General features: G+C 45.3%; 1 protein-coding gene across 2 annotated transcripts in view; it reads left to right on the top strand.

The window, feature by feature from the left end:
• DMXL1 (Dmx like 1) overlaps positions 1–14,645 on the top strand; it is a 1,868,248-nt gene that overhangs the window by 190,599 nt on the left and 1,663,004 nt on the right. For both annotated transcript variants that reach the window (XM_069625559.1, XM_069625560.1), the window contains exons 6-7: positions 1,837–1,903; positions 4,020–4,198. In XM_069625559.1, the coding sequence (XP_069481660.1) occupies positions 1,837–1,903; positions 4,020–4,198 (246 nt within the window). The remainder of the gene's footprint in view (positions 1–1,836; positions 1,904–4,019; positions 4,199–14,645) is intronic.

The following is a 14,645-nucleotide window of genomic DNA, read 5'->3' on the forward strand; positions in this document are numbered from 1 at the left end:
TTGACTAGGCGAGGTAGAAATAGCTTCAGGGTCATGATAAGTCTAGTAAAAGTTAACTTAAAGGTGATAAGCAGTATAAGGCAAATCAACGTTAACAACTTTCGATAAATGCAGAGTGGGCAGACTTGGCTTCTAGGCAGTATGCAGTATAGGCAAGAGCAATTTACACGTATGCCATGTAAAGCAGGACATCAGGAACAACTTTAAATAACTACAGGGTTGGCAGACTTGGTTCACAGGCCGGCCAGCAGAGGTAAATTTCAATCATTTCAGGTTGGCAAACTTAGCTTACAGGCGCTATGCAATATAGACAGAAGCTTTTAGATAGTACGCATTGAGTGGCAGGTTATATGCCGTGTAAGGCAGAGCATCAGAAGCAGCTTACAAAAACTGCAGTATGCAGTATAGACAGAATAAGCTTTCACATAATGTACATTAAATGACAAATTGGCAGAATCAGCTTTCAGGGAGATGCAATGTAAGCAGAATTAACATCTAGGTGTTATGCAAACTAGGCAGGGTACATTTTCAGGTGATATGCAGTGCATCGCCAATTAATAGACACAGGATTTTGGCAGGAGGCAGTGAGTGGCAGTGACGGATATTTAGGCAATTTACAGTATTGCTCGCAGGTAACTTGCTGGCAGGATGCAAATGATTACGAAAGGAAAAGCACTCGATGGCCGACTGCAGCCAGGTAATATCTTGGTTTAGATTATGCGGCAGTCAAAGCTGCTAAGTCGCATCAGAGTGACATAGGTCCATAGCCAGTGGCAAGGATTGAATGCTGTCAAAACGGGGGATAATCTGAGGCTGGAGTGGGATGAACATAAATCGCTGGCGACTAGTAGAAGATAGACAAGTGCAGAAAGTCGGTCAAAGTATGGATCCACAAGTTTGCGAGACTAGCGGATTGCGTATGGGGCAGACTGCGCAAAGTAATGTTAGCTATGGGTATAGTGCTAAGGCGCAGAGATTATTTAAGGATGGTGGCGAAGTAAAGAGGGGCAGTGCATGAGACCCGGGCCGGCGTGGGGGGGCAGAGGCTTGCGGGAGCAGAGGACGAACAGGTGACAACAGATACAGGGATCAGCAGGTGCTTACCAGAGCCGATTTGTGGATACTGGGTAGGCAGGTGTAGTATAGCTTGGAACTAGCAGCCGAGGGCTACCGGCTGCGACAGTTCTCGGGACAGGATCCTTATCTGTGGGCTTTTGCTGGGGGTCGTGTCGATTGGTTAAAGGCAATGCGGGCATCCAATGAGGTGGAAGTAGATGTGGTCAAGGCAACGTCGGGGCAAACACGGGCCCTGAATCACTCGGCGGCCATCTTAACAAGATAAAATATGGAATGCTTTGGTGCAAGTGGACGCGGTGTAGCTAGGGATACGGCACAGCCCTGCTATACATAGCGGCTTCCGATGAGATGGTGTTAAAAGTAGATGACTCACACAGAGAGTGAGAATTTATAGCAGCACGCTACTAAAACGCAAAGGTAGCCGAGAGGGCTTACCTAGGAGCGACAGGTGCCAGCTGGTGTCGCCTTCTTTTGAGAATTCGTTTTTAGAATAAATCACTTTTGTTTACCACGCTATATTTTTTGTAATAGGTAAAATTTCACTTATTATGATGGAAATCTTATATAAAGGGCAGTACCATGTGATTTTTTTTGGAGTGCCGGTACCTCCCTAAGCATTTGGGGTGGTTATCCTTTCATCATTAGATTTTTTTTGTTCTGATCTAATAAGCATACATATGATAGTTCTTTCTCTGGAAGGGTGTAATGAGAATTCATTCTTGGTTATAGTTATATTTTCAATAATTGCTTCTTTTACAGAACCGCTTCTCCAGTTTATTTGATGAAGTTTTCACCAGACGGCGAATTCTTCGCTACTGCAGGAAAGGTAAGTGTTTAATGAACTACGGATGTATTAGCAATGGATGCACCCTAGATCTGGAACCCTTCTAATGGCTTCCCAGTCTGAACCCAGAGGCACTTTTTAAATGTAATTTTCTTTTTTTATATCAATGTTTTTAAAATTATTTCTCTTCTGTAAATCAAATTAGAGAAATGTTAATTTTATTCGAGAGCCTCTTTGCTCCCAGAATGCTTTGCACTTGTTTCCATTACGTTTTCCAAAGCAAGATCCTTGAACACTGCTCTGAGTGACCTAATTTGTCTTAAATCTGAAAGGGGGTATTTTTCACTTGTATTTGATTGTGCTTCAGCCTTTCAACTGACCAGTGTATTCTAGAAGTCCGCACACTGCCACTACTTTGGATTCTGATCTTCCTCTGATTTGACACCAACAGCACATGCATGGTTCTGAACGCATATTCCATGATGCCAGGAAGACTTTTTAAAGTTAAAAATGACTATATTGGCATTTAAAGTTTTTTTTTTTTTAATGGGTTGATTTTCTACGGATGTTTTGGAGCTTGGGCAAGTAGGGGCAAAATGACTTGGCACTTCATCTCTTCCATTTTCACCATGTTAATGGAGTACTTGGGCATGCAGCTGATGACTGCATGTTTTTTAATATTTTCTTTTTCTCAGAACAGCTGACAAACCAGTAGGTGTATCCCTTTAGGAGTGCTAGCACGTGTGATCTCTATCCTAACCGTTCCTCACTCCTCTCCTCCACGCACTGACCCATCTCCTCGCATAGCCCTTTTCTTTGCTTGTGAGGGACAAAATGTGCTTTCTTGTTTTCTTCGTTGTGCTGCACAGGGACTCCCCTCTCCTGGGTTCCTCTAGCATGCAGATATTGGTAAATACCAAAGGTGCCAACTTCGAGTCATAGATTTATTTTTCAGAAGCTGATTCACCCCTCACCCCCTCAATTAGGCCCTACTTTCAATGCCTTGTTATGCTTCAGTAAGGGAACTATCCTGTCCCCTGCACACCCAATTATTGTTGTATACACATCAATTTCTCAATTTTTAATAAAACTTATTCAATAATATGATTTTTGACTCACTTTATGTAAAAGGGTAATTTTACTTCAGTAATATACATTCATGTGCAAATTTGTTTTTCCACAAAATCAAACATATCAGATTTGTATCATTTGTAATTGTTTCCAGAATGCACATCGGGTCAAGTTTTAGAACATTCACTCTTAGTGTATAACAGTTAAATTAATCACAGGTAAACAAATTTCACACATTGAATTCTCATCAATTTTCACATATGGTAAGGTTCACAATCAAATAATCAAATGTGATCTGAATGATCCTTTTGTGTTTCTCTGTACACATTTCAGGGTGCTACAGGCCTGTAGCTTGGCAGTTTTCTCACATCAGCCACATACCCCTCCTTTCCCATCACCATGTTCATAGGTGTCATTTAACAAGGGCCAAGTACTGTATCTTCCGAAAGACCAAAAATATAAACTGATCTAAATGTTTGCAGATAAATCTGTCATGACATTGGACCTTTCTTTCCATAATGTTTTCATTGCCAGCTGGTAATTCATTGGTGTTCACCTGTCTTTTCAAATGTTCACCATAACCCTTTTGCCAGAGCTTGAAAACCATCCCAGAAGTGGTCAAAATATCCACCTTGGGCGGTGGCAGGTTTTGCAACAGAATAGTTCTATACCTGATGCAGGGCTGTGGAGGGATTTGGATCTCTGCACAAGTGAAACTTCTAAACCTCACATCTTTATAATTGGACAGCACATTTGTCGTGGGCCTACCCCCAGAACATAGGACCCACTTCTAATTACCTTTTGTGGAAATTATTAACATAAGATTTAAATCAGTAGCTAATTGCCACTTAAAATACACATTTATACTTGCAGTATATATTGTCCTTTGTAATCTCTTAAAGAGATAAAGTATGCCCTCACTCTTATTTAGTATTTTAGCCTTTTTTGCATTAGCTTTTACATTCAACCCTTAACTGTTTGCTTAATGTATAATTAACCAACTATTTGAAAACTGCTGTATGTGTTAAAGCTTAACCTTTATTTCCACTATTTTTTGAGACCTAGTTTGTGCTCCACTTTTCAACAGGATGACTGTCTTGTAAAGGTTTGGTACAATACAGATAGTTGGCAATCGGCAGTAACGACCCCTGTTTTAAGTCCTGAAAAACAAGCACAAGGTGAAGTTGACTATTCCTTTGTATACCTGGCACATCCACGAGCTGTTAATGGATTTTCATGGCGGAAGACAAGTAACTATATGCCACGGTGAGTTGCATTACAGTATTTATTTACAATACATGCAATTTCGCAAAAGGAAGAATATGTTTAGCTGCAGGTCTTGCTGTGTAATGCACACTAAATAATGATTACCTGACATTTTCACTGTGTCCTTTCAAATAATTAAATCCTGTATTTTAAGAGGAGGATCAGAAATTCTGTTACCTCTTTGTTAATGTTGGTTTGATTTTTCGAAAGGGAGAAGAAAACCAGGACTAAAAGCATTGGATTAATATGCATTCTTTTTGAAGCAGGTGATTTTATGTAGTCAATGAAAGTGTGCATGTAAAGACACAAACCATCTCGCACAATACCTTTCATAAAAACCCGAGTCCTATTTCATGTGGTATAGCAGTAATGACCAGCCAAATTACTCCTACTTTTCGGGGCTCCCTTGCCTCTTAGGTGGGCGCTGTCATGCCCGGCTGGCCTTTTTAGTCCCCTTTTTATTTTTTTGTATAGCTGGGAGTAGCAGCTTGGCAAAATTCTCAATGGGTGTTCATGACCACGATCTACACTACAACTCCTGACTGCCACATAGTGATGTCCTGTTCATTGTTTGAATGTTACCACCCTTTGCCCACACACTTCAATAGTTTGCTGACTTCTGTGTTAGAATTCTGCCTTGCAGATCCTTCTTGCTCTTGTTGCTATCTGCTGGATTACTTGGATTTGATCCTCGTCTGATGAATTGGACTCAGCTGCTCATTTCTGCTACCTGCCGAATCCTCTGTTTGCGACTCTTGCCTTTTCTAATGACCACTCCAGCCTCTGCACTTTTGATTTATCACATGGTAATTATTTCACACAGCCCACAAGATTTGCAACAAGCTGAGGAGTATTTGTTTTTGCGTTTTGGATCTTCACCCCCTGTGACATGGACTTCCACGCCTGCCTGCTCTGTTTGCTTTGTCCCTTCTTCCTCATTACTAACCCTTCCATTTTTCCCTTTTTGCTGTGATATCCGTTGGACTCCATACCCTGCTCCTCTCTTCACTAGCTTTAGGACTATCCCCTCGTTAGACTACCGTGACCTCATATTGGGACTTGGATTCCTTTTTTCATGGAGCCAGCATCACAACTTCAATAACTACTTTAGACGGGTCCCTGTGGAACGATACTGTAACTACCAGCGACAGTGGGCCTTCAGGTGTTTGCTCCTGGGACAGTTTGTGTGGCATTTCCGATTCCCTTTGCACTTTTGCTTTTCAGATAGGATAGATCCTGCATTCCTGACGTATCCCTCCTTAATAGGTCTTTAGTATTCAGCACAGCCCCCATAACTTGCCAGGCTTGATATTTATTTGTATTTCCTGTTGCTCACTGTGTTACCTTTTTATCTTGATCTTGTAACACTTTATCTTTACACATTAAAAGGTTTGCCTTATTTGGCCTCAGATAGTGTGCAGGGGACACGAGTTTCCTTCCTTGGGAACTTCTCCTCCATTGTAGGTCAGAAGTACTGAGGTCCCGAGTGCTGTTCTATGTGCGTTTGTGTGTAAAGTTTAAGGTTGTGGGTTATCTTAGTCAGGCAGGTGGAAGAGAGAAGTAGGCCTTGCAATGCAGAACAACCTGGTACCTCTGCCCTCTTGCAGACCTATTTCACTTTCTCACGTTGCCCCTTTCAATCTCTCCCCTCTTTCTCTATTCTCTCCCTTTCTCTCTTTAAATCTTTCACATAGATGCATTGTATCCAATGATCAGGGAATTGGTAGATAAGGGAAAGGGACAGTCTGGAGACTCCACCCATTGCCATAATCTAGGATGTGAAAAACCACTCCCAATTGGCGAGTGATAATTGGATTGAGGCGAATAAGAGGTTGCGTTCATATGGAGAACTGGTAAGACCTCCGCCTCCACATGCTCCACAGACAGTGTCCATGTTTCACATTTTACAAATTGGTCAATCAGAAAGATTGTGCTTCTCCAATTACGTCTTGATGAACAATTTAATAAGCATATTTCTGATATTTGTTAATCTGCTTAGAATCACATGCTATGCATAGGTCCGACAACCAGTGGTCACTGCGGAGTATTGCATTTTGTTTTTCGTAGTCGAAAAAGGGGACGTCGACAAGGCGTGTCTGTAACACTATCCCTATAGTGACGTGCGTTGTACCCACAATCCCTCACGCGTCGAGGTCCCTCAGATTGTTTTTTTCCGCCCAGCTTCTGGTCGCCTTACGCGGAGCTCCTAGAGAGACATTGCAAATACTTACTACGGACCTCGTCCTTAATTATACTTATTATATTAGTAAAGATCCCTCCCCTCGATGCTAGCTGTGAAGCTGTTTCTCCGCCGAGCAAGTTTTCGACAGAGGGGAAGAGACGGAGGAGATCCTTCGGCGCTGCCGAACACGTGGCCTGGCCTCGCCGGCCAACATACAGTAGGGAGAGTGGGGGTTCGAACTTTTATCTTCTCTTTGAGAATGTCTTTCTTTCTCCCCTATCTTTCCCTTGGGGTTGTTATCACCAGTTATTATTGCCTCAGCTATGGAGAGGACACCTTTTAAGTTTTGCCCACGCTGTAGGGGCAAATACACTTGGAAGGACAAACACAAGCTCTGTAATCGTTGCTTGCCCCTCGATCATAAGGAGGACAGCTGCGCGGCCTGTAAGCTCTTGAAACCAAGAACTCTTAAAGAACGCAAAGTTAAGAGGTGGGCGGACTACGCTATGTCGAAGTCAGTTTCCTCACCCGCCGCCGCTGTTACAGAAAGTGACGAGGAGGGTGATAACTCGACGTCCGTTACGGAAGTCATTAACCCCCAGAAGGAGCGCTTGCGCTCCTCGACGTCCGTCCCCGGCCCCGACGGGCTCGGCTCACGCCCTGCTTATGGGGATGAACACCCCGGCGACAAGGACGCACATAGACCCCATAGGCCTAAGCACACAACCCACGGCTCTTCTTCGTCGAAGACGAAGGATCCATCAGCGCCGAAGGGGACATAGGGCACTCCGGCGTCTACCTCAGACCGTAAGGGTCTCAAGCCCCACCCGCAAACGCAGCCGCGACCAGCGATTGGGCTTTCATCAAACACGGGCGCTACCCCAAAATCATCCGACGTAACGCTCCATAGAGCGGCCGTCGAGGAACAACACGTAACGCAGGCAACGTCGACACCAGAGTCCTCTACTGACAAACTCGTTGTCGAGAGCCTGGCGAGAATTGTTTCCGAAGACAAACATAAGCGGACGACGAAACAAACGTCGAATACCGCACAAAAAACTATGGAAACGCAGAAAAAGCACAAGAGTAGCCAGGAACTGCCCCCTTCATCTAAGGGCACTTCTGAACTACCGGAGGGCTTTTCAGAGGGCGACGGAAACCTTTCTTCGATGTTGTGGGAGCGTTCTAAGCGTTTTGAAGGTGAAAACCCTGATTTCCCCCCTCTAGACTATTCAGGGGTCCCCCATGAGACCCTTGAAAGACTCCATTCTTGTATGGAGAAAATGGAAAGGTTTTTGGGAAACCAAAACCCACCCACACCCAAAAGACCAAGAGAATGGCCCCAGGATGACCCTAGGGTCAAGATTCCTAGGCTGTTTCCCCCTTCTACAGACGTATATGACCTCACTGAAGAGGAGCAATACCTCCAGGAAGATGAGGAGTGTTTGGGTGGAGAGGAAGAACATGAGGAAGAGGGGTTTGAAGAAGATCCTTACACTAGTGCAGGAGCTTTCGAAGAAGATACAGCTACCTCGCAGCCCTGGCAATCCCCATCAGTGCAGCCTTGGCAATCCTCATCAGTGCACTCAGACCCTGATGTCTTTCACCCTTCTCCTCCCAAGGATTCACCTATTGGAAACACCTCTCCCATAGATGACCAACCTTCACTTAATGCACTGTTGCGCAAGGCAGCAGCGCATTTTGAAATAGACACAGGGGAGACTCTTCCTGACATAGACTTTGTAGAGAAAGTTATTAAAGAAAAAGCCCCTGTTAGTCAGTCTATTCCGCTCCTGGCTTCTATAAAGAGAAGAATAACTCCTTCCCTTTCCAATCCTGCCTTAGTCAGAGGGGTCAACCCTCGGATAGAGAAGCTCTTCAGCCCTTGGTCCTCTGACCCTTTGTACATCAGAGGACATTCTATTCCGGACTCCCTCGTAGTTACTAATACAAGGAAGAGAGCGGTGGTACCACTATCCACTAGTGAGGCACCACCTGACAAAGAGGGCAAGAAGCTCTATGCACTTGGGAAGAGAATCACGACATCCGCCGCCTTCTCAACTAGGATTGCAAATAACAATTCCCTACTAGCTAGCTACGCAGATGCACAGTGGAGCAAGCTGCGCAGCGAAGCAGAGGACGCACCAGAACCCCTGCGTTCACGCCTGTTAGCTATAATCTCAGAGGGAACTCTTGTAAACCAGGGCATCGTAAAGAACTCCTTAGATGCCGCAGAGACGGCTGGCCGTTCCCTGGTTCAGGGAATACTTCTCAAACGCCATGTCTGGCTGCGCAATTCGGGATTTAAGCCGGAAACCCAGGCTTCCCTGATAAATAAGCCCATAGAACAAACTCATCTGTTTGGGAAAGCAGTTGATGAGGCCCTAGAACATGCGAAGAAAGAGTTTGATACCATCAAGACTCTTGACCAAATTTCTAGGCCCCCTAACAGACGCGGCTATGGCAATAGACGCTCCTTTCGTGGCCAACGCCAGCAGCAAAACCAACAGCAATTTTACTCTGCTACCAACTGGCCCTCTAACCAGGGTAACAACACCCAGTTCAATCAAAGAGGCCAACGCCGTGGCAGAGGAAGAGGTCGCGGCTCCAGCCCCAAAGGTTCCACGCCCAATACCAACAAATGACCCGAAGATTCGGGTCCCCTCCCATGCATCACCGGTCGGGGGCCGGCTAACATCGTTCCTTTCAGCATGGGAGGGAATATCGTCAGACCGCTGGGTATTATCCACCATAGCCCACGGTACTGCATCGAATTCAACGGTTCCCCGAAGTACAGACCCCCACGGAACCGACGCATGACACCGGAACACCTCACCATTCTTCTTCAAGAAGTAGAAGAGCTACTGAAAAAAGAAGCTATAGAGGCTGTCCCCCTATCTCAGGTAACAGAAGGTATTTATTCAGTGTACTTCCTTGTACCCAAAAAGGACTTAACCATGCGCCCTGTATTAGATCTGCGCCCAGCGAACAAGTTTGTCAAACCCCAAAAGTTTCGTATGGTGACCTTGCAGGAAGTAATCCCACTGTTATCACAAGGGGATTACATGACAACACTAGACATGAAAGATGCATACTTTCATATTTTAATGTTGCCAGCGCACAGAAAATACCTCACGTTCAAGATAGAGAACAAACACTACCAGTTCAAAGTACTACCCTTCGGGATAGCATCTGCACCAAGGGTATTCACGAAAGTACTGGCAGTGGCAGCGGCCCACCTGCGCAGGTTATCCATCCCGATATACCCTTACCTCGACGACTGGCTCATAACAGGGGATTCTTACGAAACATGCTTCTCCAATACCCAAAAGACCGTAGACCTTTTGTCCCAACTGGGCTTCTCCATCAACGAAAAGAAGTCCAGCTTAGACCCCAGCCAAATCAAACAATTCCTAGGGGCTCTAATACGAACAAAGGACGGCCTCGTCTTCCCCTCCAACGAGAGGGTCCAAAACATGCTGTTTCAGATCCCCCATTATGTGGCAGGTCGAGAGGTGACGGTACGCAAAGCAATGCGCTTGCTAGGGATGATGGCGTCATATATTTATTTGGTACCTCACGCGCGCCTGCGCATGTGCCCAATGCAAGAGTGGCTCTACAGCCAGTGGTGTCAGGCCAGCGGACAATGGGACGATCTAGTGGTGGTCTCGCAGGCCTTGGTTCTCTCGCTACGGTGGTGGACAAAAGAAAACCTGTTATTAGGGAAAACTTTTGCCACACCCGCAGTGGAAGCCACTCTAACCACAGACGCATCCCTTACAGGATGGGGGGCTCACCTATCCCATCAGACTGATCACGAATTGTGGACTCCGAGCTTAGCATCCAAGCATATAAACCTGCTGGAACTACTAGCGGTCTTCAAAGCACTGAAAGCCTTTCAGGAACACTTACAAGGAAAGACAGTGATGGTCCTCACAGACAGCACCACAGCCATGTACTACCTCAACAAGCAAGGGGGCACTCACTCTCCAGGACTGTCCAAGCTGTCCCAGAATATATGGAAGTGGGCTCTCAAACACAACATGTTCCTACTATCACAACATGTACCAGGGGAACTCAATCTGCTAGCAGACAAACTCAGCAGAGACTTCCCCCTGCCCGAAGAGTACGAATGGCAATTACACGAAGACATCGTCTTAGACGTCTTCACGCAATGGGGATTCCCGGAAATAGACCTGTTCGCAACTCTGGAAAACTCACAATGCCAAAGTTACGCCTCCAGGTACCCCCAGAACCAGTCCAAGGGGAACAGTCTGTCGATTCAATGGTCAGGGAAATTTGTTTACGCTTTTCCCCCGACCCCCCTTCTCAACAAAGTAGTGCACAAGATGCACCAGGAGCAAGTGACCATGATACTAGTGGCCCCAATGTGGGCCCGGCAGCCATGGTTCGCTCACTTGATGGAGATATCCCTATCCCCCCCCAGTGAAACTTCCCTGCCCGTACAAAATGCTGTCACAGGACAAGGGCAGGACACTGCATCCATGCCCTCAGACCATGAACTTAGCAGCCTGGCTCCTGAGATCATAGAATTTGGACATTTACAACTCCCGCAGAGATGTATGGACATCCTCAGGGAAGCCAGAAAACCTAATACTCGCCACTGCTATTCTAGCAAGTGGAAGAGATTTGTCATCTGGTGTAGAGGAAAGAGCATCAACCCGGTTGACTGCTCTCCCACTAACATTGTTCTGTACTTGACCCATTTACTGGATTCAGGTCTAGTGTTCAATTCCATTAAAGTCCACCTAGCGGCACTTTCTGCATACACCACTTCCCAACTTAGTGTCGTGGTGGAAGATACCAGTTATCAAGGCCTTCATGGAGGGGGTAAAGAGAATACACCCTCCGATTGCTAATCCAGCTCCCGGATGGGACTTAAATGTGGTACTTTCTAGACTCATGGGCCCTCCTTTCGAACCCATGCACAAGGCAACTCTTAAAGACCTCACTCTTAAGACTGCTTTCCTAATAGCTATCACCTCCATTAGGGGAGTAAGTGAACTACAGGCTCTTTCTGTACTAGACCCCTTCGTAACAGTTCACAAGGATAAGGTGGTTCTACGCACACACCCAAGGTTTGCACCAAAATTCATCTCGAAATTTCATGTAAACCAGTCAATAGAACTACCAACGTTCTTTCAAAACACTTCCAGCTTGGGAGAAAAAAGTCTGCATACACTAGATGTACGCAGAGCTGTCATGTTCTACATGGAAAGAACCAGACCACTGAGAAAGACTAATCAGTTCTTTGTCTCTGTGGCAGCAGGAAGAGAAGGAGATGCAGTTTCAAAGTCCACTATATCTAGATGGATTGTTCAATGCATCACTCTCTGTTACACTCTTGCTAAGAGAGAACTACCCTTCAAGCCAAGAGCACATTCCACTCGAGGCACTGGCGTTCATTGCAAATGTTCCCCTTGAGTCCATCTGCAAAGCGGCTACCTGGAGTTCTGTGCACACCTTTACAAAACACTACTGTCTAGATGCACACTCTAGATCTGATTCCCAGGTGGGACAGGCAGTATTAAGACATCTTTTCTCTACTGTTCCTTCTCATAACCCACCGCCAACTCCGGGTACTGCTCGCTAGTCTATGCACAGCATGTGATTCTAAGCAGATTAACAAACATCAGAAGACAATGCATTACTTACCGTAAAAGCATTTCTGATGGTTGTATCTGCTTAGATTCACATGCGCCCACCCTTCCTCCCCGCTCGGATGGAAGGAACATAGACATCCTTTTCTATATTTCTCTCTTTTCTGTACTCACTCACGTCTAGAAGGCTCACTCAGGGCAGAAAAATACAAACAGAGGGACCTCGACGCGTGAGGGATTGTGGGTACAACGCACGTCACTATAGGGATAGTGTTTCAGACACGCCTTGTCGACGTCCCCTTTTTCGACTACGAAAAACAAAATGCAATACTCCGCAGTGACCACTGGATGTCGGACCTATGCACAGCATGTGAATCTAAGCAGATACAACCATCAGAAATGCTTTTACGGTAAGTAATGCATTGTCATATTGCACAAATCATATAAGGTACAATTGGGCAAAGTTAGAATACAAAATAGGAGAAAATCTAAGATGCCTTATTCAATCCCAATTGAGTACAGTTGATTCACTGAATACAAAGAAAACCTCAATGCCTTGCCCTAGCTAACATGTGTTTCGAACATCTTGGTCTTTCTCAGGGCTAATAATTGGCATATGAAATTAATCAACAACAAAATTCCTGTTAAACACTACCGTTCATTGGTTTGGTCAAATTCAATGACAGTTGTCTGTGGTATAATAAATCAATATACATATAGACTCACATTAAGGAAGGAGAAAAGATGACAAAGAAAGATAATAAAACCTATACGTTGAGGTATATAATCACATCTTCTGATATTATCTGGTACCACAGAGAATATCATCGCTTGTGGCTGTGTACCATGCTAAAAGGCCATCAAAAATTTCAGAGGCTTCAAAACACACCCACTCCATTGTGAAAGAAAACCACTAATGCGATTAGGGAATTCATTCATGTTTCTTATCCCGACTACTGCGCCTATAGTGCAAATAGATGCCATCAGATATTGCCATATTAGGTGCATATTATGCCCAATACCAAGTTGCATTATGGACTAGAGAAGAAAGCACTCACTATATTTAATCATTGTTCTGGATGGCATTCTAATGTGGCTTTCATTAAAACCAGTCTCCTGGATTAGGTTTTTGACAGATGGGTTATGACATTAGTTATTACTAGTCCCACAATCACAAACACTGTGCTGTAGATCCCAAACTATTATTACTCACCAATATTATGAGTAAACTGTTAGACAATTATTTAATTATGTTGCCTTTGATGTTGTTTGTATATTATCATGTTTCTGTCACCATTTTAATCTCCCAATTTGAATGATTGGGCCTGTTTCGTGCCCACTATTCGATATGCAGTAGGCTCTGCTGGCAGTCCCTGCTTTTGCAGACGTGAGGTCCGGGAAAGTTACTGCATAGTGAATTTTGCGTGAAGAACGCTGAGCGGGGGAAGGCAGATGCCCATGAAACCTCTGCAAACACCCCAGCCAATGCCAGCAACCCAAGGCAATCTCCATTGGTTGAGAATGCCCCGTAGGATGAATGGTGGGGTTTGGGAGTTGTTGAGGTGTGGTATATACACTAAGCACAAGGTGGTTTCATAGGTTGCAGTCTCTGTAGTTTAGCAAAGTGCTGAACTAGTGGGTGCTGTTGCTGCCACTGATGGCACCCCTGCTCCAGCAAAGGTAAGGAATACACAAATGACTACTCTCCTTCCTCCGCCCCTCTGCCCCTCTCCCACCCAAGTCTGTGCACCTTTGCACTGAGCAGAGCGTGCATGAACAGAGGGCTCCAGCACTTGTGATGTGTGGAGTGGACAAGGTACAGAGCATTTCACAGAGGCCCCTGCTACCTATAGGTCTAACTGGATAATGAGCACATCGCCTTACCTGCACCTGATGCTAGTGGCTGTATGCCTTTTTCTTTCCCCACAGATCTGTGCACTTATGAGGAGCTGAGCCAGCCTGCTTCCCCACTAGCCAAGATTCGAGCATTGCATTATGGCAGCACTGGCTCCAGGTAAGGAGGCAAGTTGTGTGTGCACGGCTCACTCTGGTGTTTACACTTTATTGACATAGGCATTGAAATCGGAGTGGGTGAGATCACATTTAGATTTCCATTCCATTACACCTTCCCTCTGTGAGCACTTCTTCCTCCAACCCCATCCTTCACTGCAAGACCTTTACAGTGCCTGCCCTCACACCCAGTCTTTTGAAGGTCATTTGCCCCAACCCACACCCCACCCCCACCTCCCGAGGCTCTGCAGAGTTTCCTCCCTAACCGCCTCAGCCCCTCTGAACTCAATCAGAAGAAGGGAAGTGCCTTGTAATTAGATCAGCACTATAAGATAGCTTTCAGAAAAGGATTAGCATCACTTGTGCCTGGAATGAGGATTATCATTATTATTAGTAGTTTATTTATGGAGAGTAGACCTAGCTTCGGGAAGCAACAGAGTGCTTTACAAGCCATAAGGGAAAGGACAGAGTGAGGGAAGCAGAGCTGCAAGGGAGCTGCAAATGGGGGAAGGTGGGCAATTTGGCAACAAGGGATCTACAATCAGCCAGGGGAGAAAACTGGGTGAGCAGATCACCCAGTCTCAGGTTAGGAGGGGAAGGTAGAGGAGGGTTTGTGTGGGCCTACGTTTTAGGA

Source organism: Ambystoma mexicanum, chromosome 6p (assembly GCF_040938575.1).
Source record: "Ambystoma mexicanum isolate Mex_15411 chromosome 6p, UKY_AmexF1_1, whole genome shotgun sequence".
Taxonomy (NCBI): Eukaryota; Metazoa; Chordata; class Amphibia; order Caudata; family Ambystomatidae; genus Ambystoma; species Ambystoma mexicanum.